A 27,704-nucleotide genomic window follows, 5' to 3' on the forward strand; every position below is an offset into this window, starting at 1 on the left:
ACCTCAGGAACCTCAGAAGAGTCTGTTGTCTGGACATGAGGGGGGCAGAGAGTTGTGTGAGAAGAAAAGGCAGAAGGTTTCATTTTATTTCATTACATAACAGTCGAAAAGAAATAGTTTTGATCTGTGGTATCATCCATGCTCTTACCAAAAAAAGTGTAAATAAACATGAGTAAAAATAATGAGAGCTGGATTTAAGGCTTGATAAATGAATGTGACAATAAAAGCCAATTATACAGTTTAAAGTGTTTAAGGTTGTCGGTTTAGCTATAAATAGACTAAAGTTAGACATGTCACGGAACAGTTGATGCAACCTGACACACCTGCCAGTAAGCTTAGAACAAATATAAGGGTCATGCTGGCAGGGGGTGTCCATTCATGAACAGCAAACTTATCTAATAACAAAGCAATGACAAAAGGCAGCACATTCAAGACATTTATAGCCAGACACTTAATCTTCAAAACCATATTCCAAATGCTTTGTATTATTATCCCCACATCTTTAAGTCAGATGATGTGATATGTATGGCATACTAATAACACTGTCATATAAGTTCATCCATAAGTTTCTTAAGAGCTAAATAAATGCTACGAACAGCACGGCATGCAGCGGCTTTCACGATGTTCTACACATCGCCGATACAAACATGTACCACTCTGTGATCCAGTCTGTATAGAGTATGTGATCCAGGCTATATGCATGCAGTATGTGCATACAGTATGTGAGACGGCTAACGCTCGGCTGCGCTACATGGTGTTCAATGTACGGCTCCAGAAGGGCTCATGAATAAATCAGAATAAATCAGAGTATGAGTACTTCATCTTGGCGATCTGGAAGAACTCTCTCCCTGTAAAACTAATATCGCTCCTTCATAAATGAGGAAGGGGGCTGGCATTTTTGTCTGGTGGGAGTGGCCAGCTTATCCAGTGATTTTCACAAAATCTGCTCTGTTAAGGGGGTTTGATGTATTGCTATGGGGATTTTTCCAAACTTGCTACATTGACAAGAGTTAGACATCATGGAACAGTTGATGCAACGAAACCTGACTCACGTACCAGTAGGCTGAGAACAAATCCAAAGTTCATGGTGGCAGGTGACAGCAAGCATCTCTGATAACAAAGCAATGACAAAAGGCAGCACATTCAAGACCTTTGTCTCCCATGCTTTGTAGCCACTCTGTAACCACAGCAGCATTTTCTAAATGCCTTATTATTATGCCCACGCCTTTAAGTCTGTGTGTTCTCTACTTAAAAACATTTTAAAAATCTAGAAGTTGCCACAGGTAAATACACCCTCAATCAATCCTTCTGAGCAGTGGCGAGCCGTCAGGACCTTCTAAGCCTTCTCTGGTGGTTTAATTTGTGTAATTATAAGTTAAAGCTAATTTATAATGTAGTTTTTCACAAATGCACTACAAATATTATAATATATAATAAGAGGGTTGAGCATGACTTTTTACTGGTTAAAATGTCAAAACTAGGCAGAAATAGCAACCTGTTCAGCATCAATCCTACCAGTTTATTTTGTCATATGTAGACATGAGCATAGCAATTCCTTTGAATTCAAGTTAGCCCGGCACACTCATCAAACTTACTTGTCTGGATTCAGTGGCTGAAAGCTGAAGGCATTTCATGGATTAGTTTTTTCTTCTGTTGAGCTGGTGAAACATAAAAATAAGGAATGTTTTTTCACAGGGGAGTTTGCTCTCTTTTCCTAAACCATGCAGTCACATCGATGTCCACATCCATTTATGTAAAATGCCTAATGCATCATTAGCCAACAGTCTGATATGTTGGCTAAGAAACATCAGTGCTGGAGCAGACTGGGGTTAATATAGTATACAAAAATACAATAATGTAAAAGGAATAAAAACAATATAAGTAATACAATTTTAAATCCAATGAGGTTACAGTGCAACAGATCATAAATGTAATTTGCTCTTCAACCATTTACGACTTAAAACAACAGAAAATATATATTTTGACACATAGAAAGCCATGCAAGGATCTGACAACCGGAGTGATGTTTTATACTTTTATAATCAATTTATTTTCTTGCTGAGATGTATACATTCCTGAATTGTTGTGTAATTCAAGGTAGAAAAGATAATATTTTGAATGTGAATATAAGAATGTAGGTCTGAGTCGGTGACTACATCAATATTCATGACTAAAGGTCTTTTAAATTGAGCACTGATTCAGCGTTTTTTCTTTCGCCCCAAAATATTTTTTAGTTGTTTCTGTCGACCCACTAATTAAGACCTTCCACACATGTTCTGAAAAGTAGCAGGACACTATTTATTATAATGAAAACCTTTTATATCAGTCTGCCTGTGAGATGTCTCGGTACTTGCTTAGAACAGGAAGTTACCCCTTGCAACCTTGAAATCTCAACATCTCATTTGTAGACGGTGTATACAATATTGTTGTCACTCATGTGTGAAGATTACTTTTTCAGCCACATGGCAGTAGACATGTCACCTTACATACCTGCTGTGACACAGCCTCACTGGGGTAATACTGTCTATTTGTGACCCCATGCTACATTATACAATATGGAAAGGTTATTTGTCAGTTTAGATAAAATGTATGGATTTTAATTTTATGGAACTCTGAAGACAGAGTGGAGATGGTTGTGGACTTCAGGAAGAACTTCTACACAGCCATCGTTGAGTCCATCCTCTGCTCCTCCATCACCGTCTGGCACGGTGCAGCCATTTCCAAGGACAAGGGCAGGCTGGAGCGCATCATCCGCTCTGCTGTGAGGGTGATTGGCTGTAATCTGTCCCTCCAGGACTTTAAGGATTCTGAAGCGGGCTAAAAAGATCGTAGCCGACCACTCTCATCCTGGACATAAATAGTTTGAGTCCCTTCCCTCTGGCAGGAGGCTGAGGTCCATCAAGACCAAGACCACACGCCACACAAATTATTTTAACTTTAATTTGTAGATTACATAGTTCTGATTGTAAATACTCAGTTAATATTCATGCTCCCTTATTATTGGACTAAAATGTTTTATGTTTATTGTTAAATGTCCACCAGGACAAATTCCTTGTATGTATGAACATATTTGGCACTAAATGGTTTTCTGATTCTGATTAATAGTATCAAACCATTTTAAATGTGTGCTATTAAAGGAAAAAGAATGATAAAGTAAAATAATATATTTCTAAATAGTCTAATTATATACATGAATTAGTCATGGGACCAAAATAACTGAGATATATTGTAACAAGTTAAGCTCAATTGCATGACCCTCAGACCTAAATGCACAGAGCCATGAGTTGTACTTTGAACTACATTTCCCATAATCACCTTTTTAAATTAGTATGGAAGCCCGTGAGTCCAAACATAATGATTTCGCATATCCCCGCTACTGCTGCTGCTGCTCTTAAAGGAGACGCATCCCAAACGGGCCTATACTCCGTTTAGGAAATATGAGGTTTGCTATAGCTTTAAGAAGTAGATAATGTTGAATGTTTGTAAAATTAAATTATCTTGCAACGTTAACTTTGTTTTATTATTAAGTGAGTTATTGAAATGCTTGCGTAGTGACTTAACATTACCTTTACTCTTGACCGAGCTAACATAACTTGGTCCCAAAAGGGCCTTCAATGTTACGTTGTTTTTTTATGTTATATGTTCATAATTGGCGTTAAATAAACTAACATTAATTACAAAGGTCTGTAAGGGTCATAACAGTTAAATATGAGCAGCATGGACTCGGAGGAAGACGAGGTTTCAGATATTCGACCTGGGATTGAGATAATCGGAGACTCAACGGAGGCCGCCAAACCATCCTCGGTCTCGACTGAACCGTCAAGCGGGAGAAGAGGAAGCAAAAGACTCGTGAAAACCACAGTGACCTCCCCCGACTCCGGTGATTCTGGGTCGGGTGTTCGAGTTTTGCGAGCCAGGGGAGTTGGAGCTGGCAGGACTAACGTTAATAGTTACAAGAATGCCACTTGCAGGCAAACACCTAGCGTTAAGAGCATGCACCGTGGACGTGGGAGACCTGTGGGATCACGCTCCAAAAACATACAGTAGGTGCCTGCACTAATGTACGTCAAATACATCGGAGTACACTGTTAATATTGCAACAAACTAGCTTACTAACGTTGCTTATCACGCTCAGAGGCTAGTTAGCGCTACTAGTGAGACTACACTGCAAGGAGGCTTAGGGCTGTAATTGTAGGAAGTGTGCTCTGGGGGTTCTTAAAGCTATAGGTTTACCAGATGTTGAAACCAAAACAAATTAGTTAAATGCACGTGTTGTCCTGTTTGTGCTCATGTCATCATGTTGTTTTCAGGGCAGTTGAGTTATAACATACTATGTGTATTCGAAGGTACACTACAATTTTTTTAAAATGTATTTGTATTTGACTAATATTTACTGTAGACTCTCTCACACAGATCTGCAGCAAAGAAATCCACAACCAAAAATGGTATACATTTGTTTTTGTTTTTAAAAATACACTCAAGTTCTTTTCATCTATTTGTAGGCATTTTGTTTTTGTTGTGTATTACACCTGTCACTAATGTCTGGGCACACTGACCTCCTCAGCATCCAAACGCACTCTTGGATCAAAGCTGTCCAAATCTAAAGAAGGCAAAGGAAGACCTCCAACCCAAGCCTCTTGCATCACACCAGCAACAGCATGCAAACCTGAAGCAGAGATAGAGGCCGGTAAGACAAAGCCCGCTTGCATTCTTTTTTTTTTAATTATATACTGCACATACATATTTCATAACTATTTCACTACAAACAACAGCAAGAAATAACATTCATTATCTCTGTTGTTCAGGAGAGGAAACTGGTTCTGTAAAAGGAAGCAATGACAAGTGAGTGGTATACATCTTATTGGATGAGCAACTAAGACAATGTAGTATATCATGTTTGATTTGCCAATGCGGATTTAATTGTGGCCAGTGTGGTGTGGATGTCCCTATTAGCATTGCAGATCCAGATGCAGCTCTTGACGAAGAACCTCCATTTAGAGATGACCCAAATGACCTCATCTATAAACCCGAGACAAAGACGTATGCTGAGCTCAGAGCCTTTCCATAATGAGTATTAGTCCTGAATGTTATTTTATATAAAACATTATGACTGTTAAAATGTTAGTCTCGATAGTATATTAAGCTTTATCTCTTATTTCCTTAGGGAAAGATCAAAGCGGAATACAACGTTAAAACAAAAGGAAGTCAAGAAAGAAGAGTCAGAAAAGGATGTGGAAGAAGACAACATTAAAAAGGAAGAATCATCAGAGATTGTTTTTCAGAGGGAATATGGAGCGGATAATAACACAGAGCCACCCAGGAAGTAAGCAAAATATGAGTTGATAATGAGTTAAAAGAAGACACAGAAAGACTGATGGCTAATAAGTTTATTTCACATCTTATTATTACCTGAAGCTACACACCCTCACTAATGTCTGACAGCCTGCATGTTTGCTCATTGCATCATCCAGGAACTTAACAATATAGATATGATCCTATTGCAAGTTTGGGAAGGAAGATTTAAGTATTGGTCAACATCTCAAGTTCTGTTTTGTAATTTGTTTTCCTTCTAGGAGAGGTAGACAACAAAAAGATGACAAAGTCCCTCGGCTGCCAAAACAAAGGTAACAGTGATAGTTGTTATAATCATCTTAGTATTTGTATCAAATATGATTATAATACCATCTCCCTTTTTTCCTGCCGCCATAGGAAAAAGCCCCCTGTGCAATATGTCCGCTGTGAAATTGAGGGCTGTGGTACTGTCTTGGCCCACCCACGTTACCTACAGGTTTGCCATCCTGTCATCCGTAACCATGATAGCTCCAACTATTTTTAAAAGCACTGTTTTTAAATTTTGCATTGCACACAAGCAACAATATTATTTTCACCATTAGAAGTCTCATTGGTGTCCTGCATTTTTACATACTGTTTTAGATCTGTGAACTTAGACTAAGTTAGCTGTAATATTTGCTCTTTTTCTCTCATTTCTTTATTTCAGCACCATATCAAATACCAGCACTTGCTTAAAAAGAAGTATGTGTGTGATCATCCCTCGTGTGGGCGATTGTTTCGACTGCAGAAGCAGCTGTTGCGCCATGCAAAACATCATACAGGTGATGTTAAAGCACACATGTTTATTCACGCAGTATTAAGACTGGCAACATAGCTTAGGTTTATTTGATTATTACAATAGTGTTTTGTCGGGCAGCTGGAAATGGCATGGTAGTAATTGGAAACATTCCATTTTCTGTGTCTCTGCTGTGATGCAGTTTATTTATTCTGCTTGACATCTGTATTTCAGATCAAAGGGACTACATCTGTGAGTATTGTGCTCGTGCCTTCAAGAGCTCCCATAACCTGGCTGTGCACAGGATGATTCACACAGGAGAAAAACCAATCCAGTGAGTAGCAAACTTTGGAATATCATGTCACAATGTGGGCGAGGAAGAACTGTAAGTCTGGCTTGTCCATTATTACAAGTAACGGCTGAATTATACTCTTGCAACTCCAACTACGGTTTTAGTTCCCCTGCGTTTTCCGTACGCCAGAACAGTAGGCGGCGCAACGACCGTTTAGAGTCGACTAACCCACGCCCTCTTTGGGCGTGAAAGTCGTGGAAATCGTTGGTTTGTTTACATACCCAGTCTTGATGTCCAGACACTCACTAAACGATGGCGACCAGGAGTCAAAACGAGTTGGTGGTGCTGAAGCTGATATAGTGCTCATATTTTTCGACTTCTTCAGCGAAACGTTCTTCAACAGGATCAATCATTCGTTTTTTTGCTGCGGCTTTTAAAAATGGCGGTATTATGCTATGAAACCAGAAATACGAGACTCGGAAAGGATGTGGTTAGCGGACCAATCACAGCCTTCCGGGCTGCGCACGGCTCGCGTAGCTTTGACGGATAGTCAGAAATTTGGGGTGACTCACGCACGCACGCAAAATGGCCATTTGACCACGCAAAGTCGGCCATGTAATTGACATACTCCTACTCAAGTGGTTTTAGTTAACTAAAACTTACATAACTAATTAACTGTGAGCAAAGTCGGCCTTGCGTGCTTGCGTCTCTGCGTAAAACCCGAGTATAAATCAGCCTTAAGAATTCCCATTATTTCAGTGTAGTTTTATTTATTTATGTAGAACAACCCCATAATACATATTATCTTCAGTTGTTCAGTTGTTATTTTTTTGTTTGTTTTTGAAAAAAAAGGACTATTTTAAAAAAACAAACACAGAAGGCAAACACATCAAACTTTAAACTCATTGTTTGCTATTGAATGGCTTCCCATCTCGTCCCTCACTGTTTATCAAAGCTAAGTGGAGCTCACCTACTTGAATCCTTTTCAGATCATAGAATTAACAACATAATGCATACTGTTTATTGTGTATAATAGTATATCAGGATATGAAATTAAAAGTATATTGTAAACAATTTTTTATAAACGACTTTCTTAAATGTACTTATTGATTGAGTTTGTGTCAGTTTTCATTTTTTATAACATTAATATTTCAATATTGTGATAACAGCAGTTGCTCAGTTTGTCTTTTCATGATGTGATGCGATGTAGATTTTTATTTTAACTAAAATACAGTTCGGAGGTACTTTAGTTTTGTTATTTATTACTTCTATTCTACATTTATCAAATACTATCAAGTTACTTTGCAGATAAAGATTGTAAAAATCTATCATGAGCTTATAGTATAGTGTAAAAAAAATAGCTAGACTTCGCTCTATCTCAGCAATAAAACATTGTTTATGAATTAATTACAATACAATTTTGAATACCTAATATAAATGTATGAATAATAATAATGATTCTAACGTATGCAGTGTAAATACAAAGATCTAAATACTTTGATGTTTTTACTGATTCTAAGTACATTGGAGGCCAAATGAGACTCAAGGGTCGTTCAGACGATAACCTGGTCTTTGTCTCCACTCTGTGGCAGGTGTGAGATCTGCGGCTTCACCTGCCGTCAGAAGGCCTCCTTAAACTGGCACATGAAGAAGCACGATGCAGAATCCTCCTACCAGTTCTTTTGCTCTATTTGTGGTAAAAAGTTTGAGAAAAAGGACTCTGTTGTTGCACACAAGGCCAAGAGCCACCCCGAGGTGCTCATAGCTGAAGCCCTGGCAGCTAATGGGGGCTCAGTAATTAGCAGTTCCACCCTGATGCCAGAGAGTGTCCAAGTGCTCGCCCCGACTCCAGAGACTGTCTCGGAGCTCAATCAACCCAACCAACCCTCTGTCAGCCAGGAGAATCAGGAAGTAGTGCTCATTCCACTTCAGCAGGTGGGGCGCCCGCTCGCCCCACAGACTCGGATAGATGTATCTCAGGGTCAGGGCCAGTTTCTGCCCACGCACCACATGGTGCAGGTGGCACAACAGCAGCAAGCCCCCACCTTGCTGCACCTCACGGCTGCTACTTCTAACTTCTCCAGCGTCGGCCACCCCCAGCTCATTCAGCTCTCCACCCTTCCGGCCAGCACCGCCGCGTCCATGACCATTGCGGACCCTCAGAGCACCCTCCTCACCCTGAGCTCCGTCACCACACTGGCCTCCACAGCCTCCCTGGCTTCGCAGCAGGCTATGCAGTGGGGCAGGGAGACTGATGAGGATGAACAGTTACCAGGGGAGGGTGAGCTGTGGGACAGGGTGGTGGTGGGTGGTGGTCATCAGGACGTTGAGGAAATGATGTGGGAAGGTAACGAGGAAAGGAGGAAGGAGGATGAGGGGATTGTATGGGAGAGAGAAGGCGGAAGACAGATTCTTTTACAGTGTGCTGAGGTTCACGGAGACAGTTTAATCTAAATAATACATAAAAAAGGCCACAAAATTATCTAAACATCATAAACTTTATGCACAAACAAGTTTTGATTTAAGAAAGGAACAAAAGACTGAAGGACCTGTCAAAAGTTGAAGATGCCATTCTAAATATTTGAAATTATAGACTTTATCTCCATGGAGTGTAACACAGTAGTTATCTAAAGTACATAGCGACAGAGAACTACTTACATCAGGGAGTATGATTTTATTATATTATAGATTACATACACTTCTTTTACCACTTACGGAATATTATTATATTATTGATTTTGTGACTTGTGTTTGTTTATGTATGTATGTGGCGAGAAGAAAAGTACATTAAAAAGATTGCAAGATGATAGTACATATTGTACAAGGAAGTAACGTGTGTGTGTGTGGGTGTGTATATATACACACCCACACACACATACACACACAATCTCTTTCCTGTCTATTTGTGAAGGAATGATGTAATTGACATACTCCTACTCAAGTGGTTTTAGTTAACTAAAACTTACATAACTAATTAACTGTGAGCAACAAACAAAACCAAATGAGGTTCTTGAAGTAAAATAATCTTTATTGTAAGATTAAAATAAATATGAAAAAGGAAATACATTTTTCTTCTAGGCCTGTCCACAAATGATTTTGATGAAAATAAATCACAGAGAAAATATATAACTTAATTTTATAACATTTTGAGATGAGGCGAGGTCTTTTCTTTCACAGCGGACATTTTGACATATTATAGTGGGAAAAGCACAAGTGTGACTTATATTATTGATGGCTTTGTTTTATTTAAGTGTCCCAGTCGGTCATGACAGTGAGCCAGCATCCTACACAACACGGTATTATGTCTTGTGTAAAAAGGGCCCATAAACTAATTTGCTAAAGAAAAGATCTAAAATGCCTTCCTCGTATTCACTTTCCTGGATCTAAGTTGTCACTTCCCTTCCAAATTGAACTGAACCATCTGATTTTATTGGTTACAGATTGTTGCCTTAATATTTGCTCACAGTTAAGACTATGCAGGCAGCAGTATTAGGATATAAATAGTTTTTGTCATTTTCTTTTTAAGCAATCTTAGAAAATACAATATACCTCTGTGCACTGCCACTACTACTGAACACACGTAATCTTATGGTCTTAATTTATTAGAAAATGTGTTCAGGTGGATAATAATAAAGAGAACCGTGTTCTGAAGTTTTTGTCTTTTATTCTTGACATATACTTTCAGTAAGATGACATAATTATAGTTGATTTATGTAAAAGGGACAAAAAAGACTTCTATATGATTTAGCCAAATTACTACAATTTATCTGTCAACATTTAATGAAAAACAGCACCATAGCACATATGAAAACCACATGTAATAATTGATCTACCTACACCGATGCCAATCTTGAATCCTAATGAATACACCTAATAAAGTCTTTATAGTATACCCTTTAATTCAAACTAGAGAACTTCTAGTATCTTTTGAATCCAACTGTATGTTTAATAATGGTCAGGGTATTGTTTCAACAAAATATAAATATATTATAACCTGACAAAATCATCCATTGATAGAAGCTTTTTTCATTACAGTTTATTTTGTCTTATAGAAATTGTGTTTTGCAAATAATACATTAATTACATTTTGTATTGTCTAAACCAAATGACACATTTTCTATACGTGTTTTAAAGTCAGAAAATATGTTAGCAGATATGCATCTTGTAATAAGAAGGAAATATAAGGTTTGAGAATGAAATTGTGTGTGTGTACATTTTGGAAATTTAATTGCTCAGAAAATATTTGGATGGTGTGTTTTTTTCCACATTATCTGACAGTAACCCAGTGTTTTATTATGTGTGGAAGGGATGGGTGGGCCACATGGTGACGTTTTTGAGGGGGGGACGGAAGAGGGGGGGGGGGGCAGTACGGCCCTCTAAAAACGCCCCTGTGACTCGCGGAACCAATTAAATCCCCTCTCCTTTTGCGTGCTCGCCAACATGAACGCCAACATAAACACGCTTCATTGACACTCGCTGGGACGATCTGCGGTCCGTGTTCAAACCGCTAAAGTACCCCCCCCACACACACACACACACACAAAAACAACAACACACACACACGCACACAAAAAAGGTTTCCCAAGTAGTTTCGGTGCCAACACTTGACGACGTGAGGGGCCCGCTCGTTCCTCTGCTCGGTCTTCATCCAGCTCGCTATCACATAAACGGGGCTGGAGAGCAAATGGCAGAGCAGGAGGAGCAGCTGCTGAGTGCGCCGGACACACCGGTGCCTGGCCCGTCGCAGACCGGGAATGCGGTGGCTCTTGCCCGGCTACTGCGCCACGAATGTGGTCGTCTGCTCCAGCTCTACGTGAGTTACCCGCCTACGCGCTGGTTTTGTTTGCCTCGTAGTCCCCGGGGCCGGCGGGGCACAACACGGTTAACGGTACTTGTGGAGTACGAGCATGTTACTGTACGGAGACGGCTGCCAGCTAAGCTACCTGTCGCGTTTCGGTGATGTGTTTTACGTTTTACTGTGTGCCTGTGTGCGCTTTAGCATTCAGCAGTATACACTTGTGTATAGTTGAAAGGGATGCAGTTTAATCCTACTAAAAGCCACCACTTCCACCTCCCCTCCATTTCTCCTGGGGTACCTAATGGATAGAGTGGATTGGATCCCCACCCCTCCCACCTCATCTGTCATGCTTCTGTGCCTCATCCTGGCTATAGAAGACCTTTTAATTGATCGATATGGCTGTCATTTAGTGTTAAATGTGTACTTGAGCTAAAATAAAAATGTGAGCCCCATAGTGCCAAGCCCAAGAAGCGCCTTGCATCTGTCTGATTTGCACTCCTCGTCAACCAATGAAACCAATATCTTGTCCCCATCCTTTCAGAAAGAGAAGGAGACCTTCTTGTCGGACCACACCCCTGACGCAGGACGCATTGTGTCCCTTTCCCCAGACTCCAAGGAGCGGAGCACGGAGCAGCAGGTGCAGCTGCTGCATTCAGCTCTGCGGCAGTGCCTGGGGCTGATCCACTGTGTCATCCTGAAGGAAGAGGAGGAATGGGGTGAGCTGGAAGGCGACTATGAGACCATGAGGAAGAACGTCCGACTCCGGCTGGAGAACTTGCTCTGTAGCACCAAAAGTCTGGTGGAGACCGAGAGCGTGACCCTGGAAGTCACCCCGGACCATCAGTGTAATGAGGTGCAGTATTTGTTGTAGTTAAGTTTGTATTTCTATGGATATACACACACAAATATAATTTAGGTTGATATATTTTTAAGTGACATATTTTTTCGAACATTTTCAAATAAGGTCTACACCGAATAGCAGAAGGAAGAAAACTAAAACTAAAGATTCTCCTGACGAAGAGCCTTTTTCTTTATCGCCCAAGCCTTCTGAAAATAACTAGCTAATTTAAACCTTTCGTATGCGAGTAGCTATCTCTGACTTGTGCTTCATACATGTTTAAAAGCTGTATATTTTATATATTTCTTTTTTAATTGTACGAAACAAAGTAAGATAAAATAAGATAATCCTTTATTAGGATTGCAGCAGCAATGCACACAAGAGAAGTAATATACATAAACAGTAAAACGGTAATAAAAACAGTAAAGAAGAATACAATAGCAATATCAAGTATACAACCAGAAAAAAATAAGTATATGAAAAGTATTTAAATGTATTGTATATTGCACCAGATGATGAGTTTAATTAAAGTGATTAAAGTGTTATACATGTTTGTAGAATACTGTGAGCTCAGCTTGTTATGCAGCCTGAGAGCAGCGAGAAGGAAACACTTTCGGTACTTCTCCCTTAGACACTGAGAATGAATCAGCTGGTGCCTAAAGGAGCTGTGCAGCGCTGCCAGTGTCCTGCATGGTGTGGAAGGTGTGGTTCATCAGGGACGAGAGCTTAGCTATCAAAATGTTACAGCAAGGGTGTGACTAAACCCTGTATTATATTAATGATACCTCTTATGTTATTATGACTAATGTTAGGAACAAAGATTCAATTGTAAGACTTAATCGCTTAGATATCCACAATAATCTTTAAATTGAGTTTAAAGCTGCAACAATCAATGTTTTGAATATTAACATGGGATTTAATGTAAAAGGTGTCTCTCATAGTGACGAACGCAAAAGGAATCACCGCCCAAGCCTGCTGGTCCCTCAACTCAGCTGATCATTTTAGCATCTTTTAATTCATTGTTTTGATTTGCAACTTTACTATTTTCAGCACCAAACAGCAGGCAGACAAAGTTAGCAACTAGCTGGTAAACAAAGTGGAGAATTTAACAGCTAAATGTGAATATCAGGCTTGCATTTGCCAGGCAAACATAACCAGAACTACAAATGAATGATAATGTTGCTCAAATACATATTTTTGCAGGTTTAGACTTATTCACTTTTGGAAGTATAAGCGTGGCCTTAACATAAGTAGTGTTTTACTTCAGCCTATCGATCCTTGAAACATCTTTTCTTTTCTGTTATACTGTATCTTGGTAAGGTAAAAGGCAGTGGCTGTTAAGTTACTTTCTTCTGTGTAGGAAACCGATGGTGCTGGGGGAGTTTTTGGGCTCAAAATGTGGACCTATCGAGTGCTGCTGGAGCTCGTCCACTGGGCTGACCATGCTGCGCAGACCCTCCACGTCTTACACACGGAGAAGGAAGCAACAGTAGACGTCTGATTGTTCTTCGTTTCAATCCAACAACATCTATAAATGAACAAACTCAACACTAACAGCCAGCTTCCCCTTTTATATATTCCAAATGGGAAAACTAGAGGTTAAAAATAGTACTGCTTAACTAAAATCGCAACTAATCTCCTTTCAACAAAGCCCTGTAGACAGCCTTTCCCACATGTTGGTAATTCCACAGAAAGTGCTGACAAGACCTCCAGTTTGCCACAGTTGTTATTTACTTTGACAAAGTAGTGAGTGTGGACATGATCTAAAGTTTGGTTTGTGAAGTGGCCAGTTAGACTGTTTAAACACGATTGTGTATAGTGTGTTATTTATTTTATTTAACTGGATTTAGTTGTCATGACTAAATTTTCTGCTGTTCCTAACACTAGAAAACCTACTAACTGCTAGAATGTAGCCAAAAATACATGACTGATAAACTGTGAATGATGTGCAGCTGAATCTGTAGCCATTTGCTATTTTTAATAGGTCACGTCGCTTTTCATGTTCCACCTTATTAACATATCTTATCTATCTAACTCCATATCAAACTTTAAATGCTTGTATTGATTTTGGTTTGGAACAATCTGTGATGATCAGGTGTAATGTTTGCTGCTCTGGTCACCAAGTTATCTCCTGATGTTATACTTGAATATGCTGCTACACTGTTCACCAGTGGTTCTGAATCTTTTCTGTCATACCCTTCTTTGGAAGGTGAAACAAATGTTTAAGACATACTGTATTAGACTAATAGTTACCGGTAGGATTGTACTGTCTGTAGCCAAATGTATTAAACACTCTGCAGCGCAACAACGTCACTGTAGTGTTCAATGCCTGACGCAGCATCATATTGCTGATTGAATGAGCTGTGACTTCCAGGCTTGTTGGAATGGTGTTTCCCAATGCCATGCTTTTCTTTTATCTCTGTGATGATTAACCAGATGTGCATTGATGATTAAAACCCACTCTTAACAGTTCTTCACCTTGGCTCTTCTTTCCAAATGTGTTTTACAACCTTCTGCTGTGTGCGTTTCATGATATCAACAATAGCAATAATAGTTTTGAAACCCACCTTTTTTTCTCCACTATTTGCTAACACAGAATTCTAGAGGTTGCTAATTTCATGATGATTTTATAAAAATTCGTAGGAGCTATACAATTCAGCATACATGCAGTATGTGTATGTATATGTACATGTGGCTGAGGTAATAAATTCAATTAGGTAATTATAGATAATGGTGCGCATAGCCTAGAGATTATTCCAGTAGAAGCATGCAAAACTATTTCTTTTTAATACACTCAATAATGTATTGAATTTAAATTGAACAGTAATTGTACATGTCTACATTCCCTATAATTAAATAACTAAATTAAATGTGTATTTCAACAACACCTGGATCTGTATAGGTTGGGAGGAACTCGACCTGCCAGTCACACATTGATGAATTAGTATTGATAATCTAATATTGTTATCCATAAGAACGTATAGGCTGCAGGGGATTTTTTCTTCTTCTGCAGATTATATGTACTATTAGTAAGTTCAAGAACATTTCGTTGATTTTTCTTATGTACTTGAGTAGGAATTAGAATCCAGAACTTTTATTCATGATGGAGAACATTTTTTTTGTGGTGCACTTCTGAAATATAATCATTTTAAAATCACGTTCATAAGCAATTCTCGTGAAATTAAGAAAAGTCAATCAGTGTTTAGTACGTAAGAGGGCCTTGTGTCTCCAGGACACCGGAAAGATCATAACCAATGTGCCAATGTAGGCTTCCCTTCAATATGTAACAGGTCTAATCGATTCCAAAGCATTGATTTAACTGCCTTTCCACAACGTTAAGCTATTAAAGAGCCGTAATGCCTGCATTTCCAATCAACGCATCCACGAAATGTGAATCTTGAGGTTGAAGGTCTTTATCTTCCTCAGAGGTGGATGCACCCCATTTTACCATTAGAACCCCAAAGGATGTTGTGCACATGCGCGTTGGGCGATATACCGGAGCGCGAGAGGTAGGGAAGGGAGTCCTAATGGCGGAGAATGTACGGTCGCCTTTTGACTACCGGGAGCCACCGACCCTCGACAGCGACGGGGATGGGAGCAAACCGCCGCCGCCAAGAGGGTGAGTGAGCGGAGCTTGTTCCCGCGCGAGCTAGTCTTTCACCGGGGCTTTTGTGAGCAAAATGCAGGAGCCTGAGACGCACGCGCTGCGACCGTGCACGTTTGTTTAGTTAACATTAGAAGCCCTTTTTCGCGTGCATGATTTTCAGCGTTATAATGGCGAAAACGCAGCGGGTGGAGAGATTTTTCCTTTGTTTTCTCGTTGCAGGCGCTGTGTCATGGGATGATGCGTCTTCCCCTTGTCCGCCTCGGCTCGCATTTAATCAGCAGCCTTTTATTTTTGGATGTTTTGACGAGACATAAGTCTCAGCGCTAGCTGCTGGAAGCTAACAGGCTAGCTGCGGTTTAGCATCAATGTTAGCATGCACCCAGCAGGAATCTTCCGCGATGCATCTTGCTGTGCCAGTGATATGCTGTCTTGTCGATAACCCCTGTCATGTCAGCTTGGGTTGACTGCAGATCCCGGAACATAATATCCACCAAACCACCTCGTCACGTCAGTGTTATTGTGCTCTAAACGCTGCTTCACTGCTCAGCTGATGCAGGTCATGGCTCGTGGCTTGTATGGCTTTGAGTAAACAAAGTTGCTGACCATGGCTAAAATGCATCTGAAAACAGATGACTGTCACCAGGCTTTGTTGCGCTGATCATGTCTCTGTTAATGCAAGTACAGTCTGACGTGTTTGATAAAGGGGTGGGGCCATTTCAGATTATATAGATACAACATTGTGTTAAACCAACGTAGCTGAAATCAGTTCAAATACAAGAAGCGTCCTGGTTCTGTGTTTCTCATTCATGGTAATCGATCATCTCATAAATGCAGGGACCGCTTAACAACTGTATTTACAGGTACACTTAATGGAAACTATCATCTTAAATTATGGCGAGTGAACTTAAATATGATGGACAAGCAGCCAATCATTGTGGTGCCAACAAAGAGCATTTTAAATGTGCTGTGATGAGCTGACAACTGTTTAATCACTTAAGTATACTTGTGTGTCTTTTTTGTAACTTTGCTTGCTGCAGTCACAAACAAATTTCCCATTAGGGATAATTAGATCTATCTATCTATTATATTTTTGAAATACTTGTTTGTTCTGTCTGTATATATAATAGTGCTATTGTGGATTACTATTTCAATGTTTTTTTTAATACCGTGTTACTGTTCACTTATATTTATTACTTGCTTCTAATTTTACTATCTCTTGCTGTTGTAATCCTGCAATTTCCCCACTGCGGGACTAATAAAGGATTAGTTTATCTATCAATCTATCTATTTATCTATCAATCTATCGACATATCGGATTGGCGCTGAAATAAAAACCCTTAATGATGAAGTTGAGTGACAGAACAAATATTGTTCCATTTTTTTATTTCAGTAACTCGACTTGTCAGTGGCATATTTGCTGGGTTCTCATTTGTTCATTGAGCAATACAGACACTTACAAAATGTATCTTTCGGGCCTTGGAAATTGTGATGGGTATTTTTTTTGTTAATTCCTGACATTTTACAGGATATATGATAAATAGATTAAAGGCAAACTTGATCAACATACTGATCAGTAATATATTTAATTGATTAATCCTCAGATTAAATGAATAGCATAATGTAGTTTATATCTCCTTGTTTTTCTTGTTATTCAGGGTTTACTTTCTTTCTATTGTACCTTAAATACTTAAAACTTGTAATATTTGTGCGATGAGCAGACATTAAAATCTCCAAATGTCTTTGTTTTGATGACATTTTGAGTGGAAGAAAAATGACACTGTTAGCACCACTGCTGCCACCATCACTAGTTAAGTAGTTTGTAGCCTTGTTGTTGTTGTGGATGAGTCACCCTCCCCCCAAGAGAAATGTTACGTGAACAGATTCAATTACTGATTTGCCACAGGTATCAAATGCTCTGCTCATTGCAGCTGCCCTCCGTTTGAATATTTACCAAAGGAAAGAAAGTCTTGAGTGCTGCTATGTCTGAACATATGACGCTGAATGAAGCACAGTGATTTATTTTTTTTTAATCCTTTTTTTTTTACAGGCGAGTGTGTGGGAGAAAAAGGAAGGGGACACCTGTGAAGGTGTGTGACCGAGCATACGTAACAGAAGATGAAGAGGAGGAGAGCATGTCAGAACACAGCTACAGCCCTGGTATATATAAATATATAAGTGCAAATACACATATTTAACCACCTGCTGTTTGTGTTTTTATCTACTCTGGTGCTTATGGAAAACAGGTGTAGCACATTCTAATTAGCAGTGTATTGTAGCACAGAGAGACATCTGTCTAACATAAGGCTGGCGGTTTGTGACAAAGCAGTTAAGATGTGCTAGATTCAAAGCAACCACTCTGTCCCAGGTGACGGCCAGTACCCAGAGGGTGCAGAAGACCGCCTCCCTACACCTGGCAGTCCCTACTACTTGCCCGATCCCACTCAGCTTTGGTAAGGAGGACCCTCGCTATAGTAACCATGCTTCATTGTTGTTCTAGGTTGGGGATCCATTTTTGCTAATGTCACATTTATGTTTTCCAGTGTGCCAGAGTTGGGGGAGGAGGGAGCGAGCGGTGTTCGGGGACCTGTCCTCTTCCATCCACCACCCAACTGCCGGATTAGGGAAGTCCACTGTGGGACCCAGGTGCGGTTGGTTGTCATAGCAATCCGAGACATCGCCAAAGGGGAGGAGATCACAGTGGACTACAGCCTGACCGACTGGGGAGAGAATGCAATGGTGAGCTACTAACTGGTGATTTCAGATTGCTAAAAATCCCATTAAAAGACCAAATTGCCAAAGTCTGATGTGGCTCCTTCTGTGCCATAAAGCGTGATTGTTGTCCAAAGAACATTTAAAATGCACCAATAAGCCGCACAGTTGCACTGTGCGACATGTTCCTTCATTACCATGAACATGAACACTCATTTATAAACGCACACACCAAGATCACAGACATATATTGTCCCTAACAAATGCAACTAACTTTTTTTATACATATTAATCTTAAAAAATGACCGGAGGGAGAGATGCATTATCTAATCATGGACAGGGAACATTGTGGCTCTCATCCTAATCAAATAATGTAAATCCTGTGGATAAAAGTTATATGTTGCTCTTATAACTTGTCTAACCAGGAGGAAGAGGCCGGCCCCCACCCACTGTCCCTCTCTGTCTCTGATTACCTTACCCCTTCCTGGTCATTATCACCCTCATCCTCCCCACTCACTCACTCTGAGCCCAGTGACTCAGACCGTGAGGAGGACGAAGAGGAGGAAGATGATGACGATGACGACGACGACGAAGAGGAGGAAATTGAGGAAATACGGGGCCGAATGCTTCGCAGGCGCAAGAAGCGCAAGCTGCCTGCAACGGTCGATTCGGAGAAGAAAAGCGCGCCCGCCTCCTCCAGAGGCCCTGGGCATCCCTGCTCATCCTTCACCCACCCAGCACCTGTCGCGCCCCCCGCCAGATCCCAGTCCCAGCCCCCAGTCAGCGCCCTGACGCCCCCGACCACCAACATCAACAACAACATTAACATAAACATTGGAAGCTCCAGCGGTGCCACAGTGAGCCGGCGGCAGCACTGCCCGTACTGCGGCCGCAATTATCGCTCTCTGGCACGCCACCTGGAGAAGCACCACGCCAACCAGCCGGACGTTAGAGCAGCCATGGAGCTCGCACACCAGAACACGCACAGCTCTTCAAACGGCGGCGCCTCACACCCTCACCCGTCCTCGTCCTCCACCTCTGCCACTCACAGTCATTCCTTTGCTGTCCCTCAGCCTTCGGCCTCCAACCCCGCTCCCCCTCCCCTCTTCTCCAGGGAGAAGGAATCGCCAACTACCCGCTCGAGCACAGGCGGCGTCTCCTTTTCTCTGTTGCTTTCGCCGCCTGCTTCTACTCCGCCGGCAGCCGCCAAGAAGGGGCCTAGCTTACAACCGCCCACCTCGAAACGCCCCGCGCCCTCGCTGGTGTCCCGAGTTAAGAGTCCATCACCACCTCCCCCATCTGCTCCCAGGAGGGGACGCAGGATGAAGAAAGAAAAGCATGAAGAGCAGCAAAAGGTGGAGGTGGAGAGCTCAAGAAGTCAAGAGGAGCTAGTTCCACCTCCTACTCCAGAACCAGACATAGATCCAAATGAAGATCTGGAGCTGAGTGCAGAAGGAGAAGAAGACGCACCAGAGGAGAAGAATGGAGAGATTGTAAGGTATTGTCGGATCATTATTTCCAATAAGATATTTATTGTTCAGGGTTTTCGGGTTGTGTTTTCGTAGTTTCAACTTCTTTTTAAAATGTCCCTTCTCTGTCTGTTCCAGCACACAGAGACATCACATGTCTCCACTGCTCTCTTCTCTCTCCTGTTTGGTCCTCTACCTCCGCCGGCAGCAGCACTCCTCTTTCCTTTCTCTAACCCGTTCCCCTCACTCAGCTGAGTCCTGGCGCCTCCTCTGCCATTCCAGCCTGTCCCTACTCATCCTCTACAACCGCCACAGGGAATGTGAGGTGGCCAAGCTCACTGTCCAAGACTACCGCAACCGTATCACCCCTCCGGCGAGCACCATCGGCAGCACCCCCTCTGGCATGGAAGCCCTCTTATCCCCCTTTGAGCGCCAGGTCCTACGTAACCTTCCGCGAGCTAGTGTTTTGGGCAAGCGAGGACGCATCCAGCCACTTATTCTCCCGCCACACTGTGAGTCCTGCCTGGACCTACTGCTTCAAACCAGCCCCAATGTGGGCGTGGACCCAGAGAGCCCATATGTCTTCTCTCGGCCGTATCACTCACCTGCCACACCGCTTCGGGGCACGGACCTTCTGAGAAACCTGGCGCGATCCAGCGGGGCCAAGAACCCCGGCGCAATGACAGCGACGCGTGTACGGCGGCAGGTAGCAATACTCACCCAACTGCTACTATTGGATGACGGTGAGGGCCAGCATGCAGCCACCAAACAGCTGGAGGATTTCCTTGAACGAGAGTACCATGTGACGCAGAACTGCTCCACGATCATACGGGATCCAGAACTGATGGGTCGTGTGGGTCGCGTCGTCCTTTATGGAGAGAAGGAGGGCGTGCTTTTCCGAGGGATGAGCCTGCAGCACATCTGCCTTGAGTTGGATGGTAAGCAGTCACATCATGCAGATCATATATGTAGGTTAGGAGCTGGAGACAGGTTTTACCAGTATCCACCAATATGAAGCTGTATGTTAGTCATTTGATTTGAGTAAACTACCCTCCAGTTCCTCTCTGTCCTACAGTAATGTCTGGCAACTCAGCTGACTCCTTCTCAGAAGATTCAGAGGCAGAGGAAGAAAAAGAGGAAGTTAAGGAGAAAGCTGAGGTGATGGTGAAGAAGAAAGGACCAGGGCGACCGCCACGGAAGAAGAGAGCACCCATTCCCTCTCCAGTCAGCCCATCAATAGCCAATGTTCATAAGAGAAGATGCATTCCACCCAAATCAGGTAACCATCGGCCAATATCAGTCTATGACCTCTCAAGCTTCAGTCACGTCCCTGTTAATCTGATCCTATGCATTCTGCTCTATCTCACAGGGAAGCGTGGTGTACTTAAGCGCCCGTGGTCAGAAGCTGAGCGTGTAGCAGTGGAGACTCACCTCAAGAGGAACCTCATAGAGCTGCGAGTCCCTGCGAAGGCGGACTGTGAGCGCTGCCTCGAACTCTGTCCCATGCTGGTCAGCAACCAGCGAGACTGGAGGTCTATCAAGTTTTACGTTCACAACCGCATCCAGCTGCTGAAGAAGCAAGGGAGAAGAGAAAGCGCTGCCTTGGTCTGCTAGGTCCAAACAAAGACACGGCACAGGACGCTTACCATAATGTATAAACCACCAGCAATCATAAGAAAGACAGAAGGTGGAGTGCAGCTTTTCTTTTTGGGTGCCGTACCTGAAGTTCGGTGCATGCAATGTCTCATCACCCGGTCATCAGTGAGTTGTTTAGTAAAGAGTTACTCCAGTTAAGGATCATCCATACTCTGTATGGGGGATGCCAAGTGTCTGTTCAAGATGTACTTTTATGCTGTTGGACAAGATGTACGCAAAAATGTGAATATGAGTTCAAACACAGTGACTGTTTTTCTTCTTTTTTTTTTTTTTTTTAGATGATTTTTTTTGTCGTCCTTCATGAAATAGTGGAGAACAGCAGGAGATATAGGAGAGCGAAGGTGACATGCAACAAATGTCCCCGCAGTGATGCCAATCCACAGGGTTGGGGTAGACGCTTTAGACCAGCAGGACACTTTACAGTAAACAATCCTTGGTCTAGCGTTTGCTTCCACTGAAGGCTGATGACCAAACATGAATGTGTAAAGCTTTGGAAGAAGAAACCAATGGTTTGGATCTTTTAAAATCACCACAAATATACTGTGTATGTATGTATGAACTTGTATAGTTTGTGTTTGATATTGACTGACATTGTGCCCCCAACCCATGGCGCCCAATCGATGAGCGTATTAAAAAGTATTCTTCACAGTCTCGGACCATTATGCACCTGTGAAGTGGTTCTTGGATACCTCTTCTACCATGGTTGTAGTCAGACTACTCCGTATCAAGGCACACCTACTTGAATTTATTGTGTATCAGAATTAAAAAAATAATTTCAGAATCAATTTATGGTCTTATCCATAATGTACATACTTCCTAATCTATGAAAAAATATACACTAGTGATGGCATAGTATTGTGTTATGGTGTATATACTGTAAATACTACCTGTACTTATTAAAGTGTATGACATTTTGCTGTGTTTTCTTAAACTGGATTGTGAAGTGAGTTTTACATTGTGGATGCGGAGTGAAACAAAGCAAATAGAAATAACATAAACACAAGGTCAGATATTAATTGGGTTTATTCAAAAAGCTGAGAATCACACAAACACACATTCTAAAAATACTTCTACATTTTAACATCAGTTGTGACAATAAAACTTCCTCCTTCCAGATAAACTCTGGCTCAGTGGCAGAGTCAGAGTGGGGCTGCTGTTAGCTTTTGTATGTCAGTGTGTGACGGCTGTTAACGCTCCTTCACAGAACTGTGTCTGGAACTATCTCAAATCCACCTACAGTTCCTTCTGATCAATAAGATTAAAGTTTGCACAAAGCAGTGTTTTTGAGTCTTGTTGACTGACCTCTGTAATATTTCTCTTTGTAGCGTGTGTATACTGAATGGTTACGAGACAAACATCAAACGGCAGGAGAATATCTACAGTTGAGAGTCATGCAAATAACTAAGCCATGAAAAGTATTTACATTTAAAAAAAATAAGAGTCACACAGCACATGCAATAACGCAAAAGTTGTATATCAGTGTATAGATTAAATTAGTATTAAAGTCAGGTTTTTTTCACTAATTAGCGTATAAATGCACCGTACCATACTTTATTTTTACCTCAAAGAATCAAATAAATTTGACACCGCTGTCATATCTGGAGTATTTTCAATCCTTTACTGACAGATCTTTCTATTAATATTCTGTCTCGAATGCAGAAATGGTTTGGAGTTTGACGTAATATGACTTTAAACAATATGAACATGACTTGTGTACAAATGTTGGGTGGTAACCCATGTCAGTCACTTGTGTTTTCTCTGAACTACATAAAGTAAAGCACTTAATCTTACTTCCATTCATTTGTGTGGATCCTCCTTTCCCCCTCATCACATGATCCAAATACAGTGCTCAAACACAAACACCACACAGAGCCTATGTGTCTTCATCTGCTTCCTTTCAGCAATTGGACGCAGTCTCTTGTGCCGGTGAAGCTTCAGGGTTCCCCATGTCACCAGACTGACCCTGTTCTTCCCTTTGTAGTATCTCCATAACTGCTTTGTCGGATTTACCAGGATTGAAAAATGGAAAAATGTCCCCTGTGAAGTCAGCTTTCAAACTGCCAATGAGACGCTTATCTTCCACATTATAAAAGGAAAGCTCTCCGCCGTCGTAATTCAGAAACACACCGAGTGTCTGGGGTTTGGAGTCGACAGTCAGGAACACGCTTGGCTCTGTGCTAAACTGTAAGCTCTTTGTTTTGTCCGGGGAAGAGGACAGGAACCAGAAACCATTAGATGTAGTTGGAGAAAACGTTGACGTCTCGGGGATGACAGTTACACTCGTAACTCCTACCCACCAGGACTGTTTGAAACCTATTCCTGGATTTGTGCTCCCCAAAGAAACCTCCCAGTAGTGTTGTCCAGAAGAGAAGCCTTGTGTTCCTCTGATAGCTGTGAGGCAGGAAACCTTGCCTTCATCGGTAAAGTCAATGTTGTCTCTCAGTTTACCTTCTTTGATTGTGAGGTGCTTATTATTTGTGTCTTCAAGTTTGACATTTACTGCAAATTGAAAAGAAACATAGGGAATAAATCAGAAAAGGTCAGATTAGAGAATCACTTTGCACACAATTGTTATTTAGGAATTCTTAAGTGGTTACCATAGTACTCTGATAGCTGGATCCCTGTAGACAGAAACAATAATCAATGCACATTTTTGTGTGACGGTGTTTTGCTTTGACTTGAGTAGTGACAGTTGCTTCTTACCTTCTGGTAAAAGTTTACGTTTCTCTAGAGAAGAAAGCACAACAATAAAGTTAGCTCTTAGATTCTGATTTACACATTAAGTTAAATCTTGTTGTCATGCGATCTACTCGTCAGCATGAGACAACCGTTATGTAAAGTCTCCTGTGGCTCCAGAAGGAGCTTTTCATAGTTTAAAAAAAACAACTCTGATGACATTTCTAATAGTGGGAGGGCCTAATGAGACATCTAATTGTAATTTTGGGAAATGTATCCCATATTTTTGGAGCTTGACTAGCAGGGTGCATCCCAAGTCTCTAAATGGCATCCCTGTTTCCCTCACTTGCGTCCCTTCCTTGCGTCTTAGTCCCGCCCACCAAGGATGCACGGAGAGACGCAAGGAAACCAAGCGAGGAGAGAAGACGCGAGGAAACATGTTTTAAGAGGCGTTAGACGTTCTTTCCTCTGAAACGTCACGTGAAGCGATGTCGGTTTCTGATGACTGCAGCCGACTGACAGCTGATCACTCCTTTAAAAATGTGTCTCTTAAGTCCTTTAAAGAAGTGCTCAGCCGAAAATCTAATACCAATGTGCACATATCATGAACTTTCTCTGAAATGTTGTGTAAGACTAATAAATAATGTGTTTAATGTGAATGGTCGTTCTTACCCTCAGGGTTGTTCAATGATTTGGCTTTTCCCCCTGAAACACAGAACATTGCCGAGGTTTCTTATTCAAATATTTATCACTTTACAAAACATGTCTTCGAAAATTCAAAAAGATTACCTCTCTGTTTGAAATACAGCACTCCAAGTAACACTGACACGGCCACGAGGAGCAAAGCAAAAGCCACCCATCCAGCTGCACCGGACCCCGATTCTAAATGAAGAGCAAGAAATGTCTTTTTATGTATCGTACCTGAGCGAAGAAGAAAAACATTTTATTGTTACCCAGTTTACCAGTTTGAGGAGAGTTTTCCAGGCGCACTCTTGCCTCTTTGGGCTCTTCATTAGAGAGGCTTACTGAGCAGGAAACCTCAGCAGAGCTGGAGACAAGAAGCCAACTGTGGACTGACCGAAGCCCAGACGAGTCTTTGCTGGATGTCAGACTTTTCGGGGTTAGAGGCTGCTGCTTTTTATTCGACCAGAGCAGATTAGGCTCTGGATGCCAGCCTTCAGACTCACAGCTCACATTCACCATGTTATCTTCTACCCACACTGCTGACAGGAGCGGGGGGGTTCCCATTTCTTTCAGGAAGGAGGAGGAAACATTTATTGTGAAATTGAGGGCAAAATTTAAAAATGAAAATCATCTCTTGGTCTTGTGTGTTTTCTCCACTTCCAATATACTCACCTGTCACGATGAGACTGACGATTGCCCTGTCGTAACCTTGTTCACTGCTGACGTAACAAGTGTAGTCTCCTGCATCCTCGATTGTGGCCTTTTCTAGCATCATGCTCACATCACCTGCCGTCAGCCCGACAGACGCCGCATCCTTGAAGCCAAAGGAGACTCGGCCCACATACGAAGCTTCCTGGAATGCGTTCTCAAACTTCTTCGCCCGGTAAAACATGACCGGGGAGTCGTAGTGACCGCGGTACCAAGACACCTTAAAACCAGCTGCACTTTGTGGTGGATTGAGCCAGCATGGTAATGTGGTTGTGTGGCCGCGTTGCACTGAGACAGGGGTCCGGACTAAAACCTCAAGGTTACCTGCAACTTAAGTGTTAGTAACTGTAAGTTACTCTGGATTTTGGTAACATTTAACATACAGGCCATTCAGTCCTGAAGTACTAACTGAAGATGCGTTATTGCCCCATCTATGTCTACTCTTAAAGTGTTCAATGCAGCATGCTTATAATTCATTATGAATTGTGTTCTGAGTACATTTAGCTCCTAATTGCATAAAAGTAGTCTAAAAAATGTAGCACAAAATACACAATAAAAAGAGAATACATCTGAATAAACAGTGATCTGATATATCTAAAGGTAAGCATTGAGAGGCATACATTGTATAACACAAGGATTAGGAACAAAAGATGAATACAAACAGATGTGAAAATGTGAGGGTGCCTTACCGGGAGCAGCGCCACACAGTGAGACACCAAGAGCAGCGACAAACCACAGAGGCAACATCAGTGCGTCTATGAAATAGGATGCATACACATTATGACAGAAGGCTATTTGCATGAAACCAACCGTACACCAGGAAGCACTAAGTTATCCACAACTCTGCACAATTCACAATCTGGCTTAAGTCAAAACAGATGTAATAACGGCAACTGAATAAAAGCAGAGGGCTATTTTGAGATTAATAAATGGAGTGAGTCGCGGCCTACCCATCATGCTTCTGTCGCTGCAGAGGGAAATATCCTTCACGCGCCTCTTGGAATGAAGTCTGGTCCTGAAATAGAAATGAAGGAGAATGCAAATTGAGAGGATTTGAAGTCACCGTCGTCTTTTCAGTGTAACTTCTTCGTGAATTGAGATTTACGAAGGGGGTAAAAAGCGGACTCCAACACGATGTGTCCTTCTCCAAAGATTTATTTCACTTTCACTTTCACCACCAGGATAAAGGCGGGCGTTATACTAGGATATGGACACTTTCATTCATAGTAAATGTTCACCCATCTAGAGAAAGGTTTGTATGTATTAAAATACATGCAGCCAAAAATCGTTGATTTTTTTCGAGATTAATATAATAGTTATATGAGTTTTTTATTTGAAAAAAAGCGATCTTTGAAATGCAATGTTCCCTTCAGGGTGAATTGTAACTTTGATGATCCTCTGACGCGACGATCAGCACAGACTTATAATGAATCCAAATTAGTGGATTTAGAAAGAGAACTATTGGCATTCCCATCCGTATAAGATGTACTCCCTGCTTATTTAAAAAATATGGCACTTTTGCTCGATTGCAGCTGTTTTGTAGTCGGCTGACGGAACAAGACACTTGTATTAACTTAAATCTCTGTAATCCGCAGTGTGAAGGGCTGGGTGTATTGTCCAAACACCAAATAAGAACATACAAATCAACCAACAAAAATAAAGTGAAATTCGAGAGAGTTTTAGGGCTTGTGTGTTTCATACGCAGTTCAATGTCTTATGCAGTTACAGTACATTGTCTCTGTGGTTGACTTTTTGCAAATTGTTTGACAATCGTTTGGATGACATAGACTCACTTCATCTAAGACCCTTACATCCTGTGAGGTTCATATCAGCCATTCAAAAAAAAAAAGCTCTTCAGGTTTACATTGTGTTGTAATTCATGTGACTTTGTCTTATAGAACATACATTTTTTAACGTCATCTGCTACGATTATACATTTCAACTGTTTATCGGCCTATATCAGTCTATGACCTCACAAGCTTCAGTCACTTCCTTATTAATCTGATCCTATGCATTCTGCTCTATCTCACAGGGAAGCGTGGTGTACTTAAGCGCCTGTGGTCAGAAGCTGAGCGTGTAGCAGTGGAGACTCACCTCAAGAGGAACCTCAGAGTCCCTGCGAAGGCGAAGAATAATTTCAGAATCAATTTATGGTCTTATCCATAATGTACATACTTCCTAATCTATGAAAAAAAAATAT

The 27,704-nt window shown here is 41.5% G+C and overlaps 3 protein-coding genes across 5 annotated transcripts; 2 read left to right on the forward strand and 1 right to left on the reverse strand.

Annotated features, from left to right (window-relative positions):
* The first annotated feature begins 3,396 nt into the window (after positions 1-3,396).
* LOC137792498 (E3 ubiquitin-protein ligase ZFP91-like) lies at positions 3,397-10,270 on the forward strand. Of its 3 annotated transcripts, none has more exons than XM_068588220.1 (11): positions 3,397-4,043; positions 4,414-4,445; positions 4,565-4,687; positions 4,806-4,842; positions 4,931-5,071; positions 5,165-5,323; positions 5,574-5,624; positions 5,710-5,788; positions 5,999-6,113; positions 6,302-6,401; positions 7,952-10,268. In XM_068588220.1, exons 1-11 carry the CDS (start codon positions 3,709-3,711, stop codon positions 8,811-8,813), a joined length of 2,034 nt encoding a protein of 677 aa, XP_068444321.1. In that variant the 5' UTR covers positions 3,397-3,708; the 3' UTR covers positions 8,814-10,268. The 3 variants fall into 3 exon arrangements, with proteins under 3 accessions (XP_068444321.1, XP_068444323.1, XP_068444324.1); XM_068588222.1 differs by having other exon boundaries at positions 4,954-5,040; positions 7,952-10,265; XM_068588223.1 differs by having other exon boundaries at positions 3,831-4,047; positions 7,952-10,270.
* Positions 10,271-15,492: 5,222 nt separating this feature from the next.
* Positions 15,493-22,350, forward strand: LOC137792312 (uncharacterized). The gene is made up of 8 exons (XM_068587940.1): positions 15,493-15,614; positions 17,650-17,759; positions 17,968-18,052; positions 18,143-18,338; positions 18,737-19,809; positions 19,919-20,718; positions 20,856-21,059; positions 21,150-22,350. Exons 1-8 carry the CDS (start codon positions 15,523-15,525, stop codon positions 21,392-21,394), a joined length of 2,805 nt encoding a protein of 934 aa, XP_068444041.1. The 5' UTR covers positions 15,493-15,522; the 3' UTR covers positions 21,395-22,350.
* A 91-nt stretch (positions 22,351-22,441) lies between these two features.
* Positions 22,442-26,652, reverse strand: LOC137792313 (butyrophilin subfamily 1 member A1-like). The gene is made up of 9 exons (XM_068587942.1): positions 26,455-26,652; positions 26,194-26,259; positions 25,469-25,834; positions 25,075-25,362; positions 24,902-24,994; positions 24,785-24,817; positions 24,140-24,163; positions 24,034-24,057; positions 22,442-23,935 (listed from the first exon to the last, which is right to left on the reverse strand). Exons 1-9 carry the CDS (start codon positions 26,459-26,461, stop codon positions 23,334-23,336), a joined length of 1,503 nt encoding a protein of 500 aa, XP_068444043.1. The 5' UTR covers positions 26,462-26,652; the 3' UTR covers positions 22,442-23,333.
* Positions 26,653-27,704: the final 1,052 nt, after the last annotated feature.

Source organism: Clinocottus analis, unplaced genomic scaffold, assembly GCF_023055335.1.
Source record: "Clinocottus analis isolate CAN_PGR_092001 unplaced genomic scaffold, fCliAna1.0.p SCAF_21, whole genome shotgun sequence".
Taxonomy (NCBI): Eukaryota; Metazoa; Chordata; class Actinopteri; order Perciformes; family Cottidae; genus Clinocottus; species Clinocottus analis.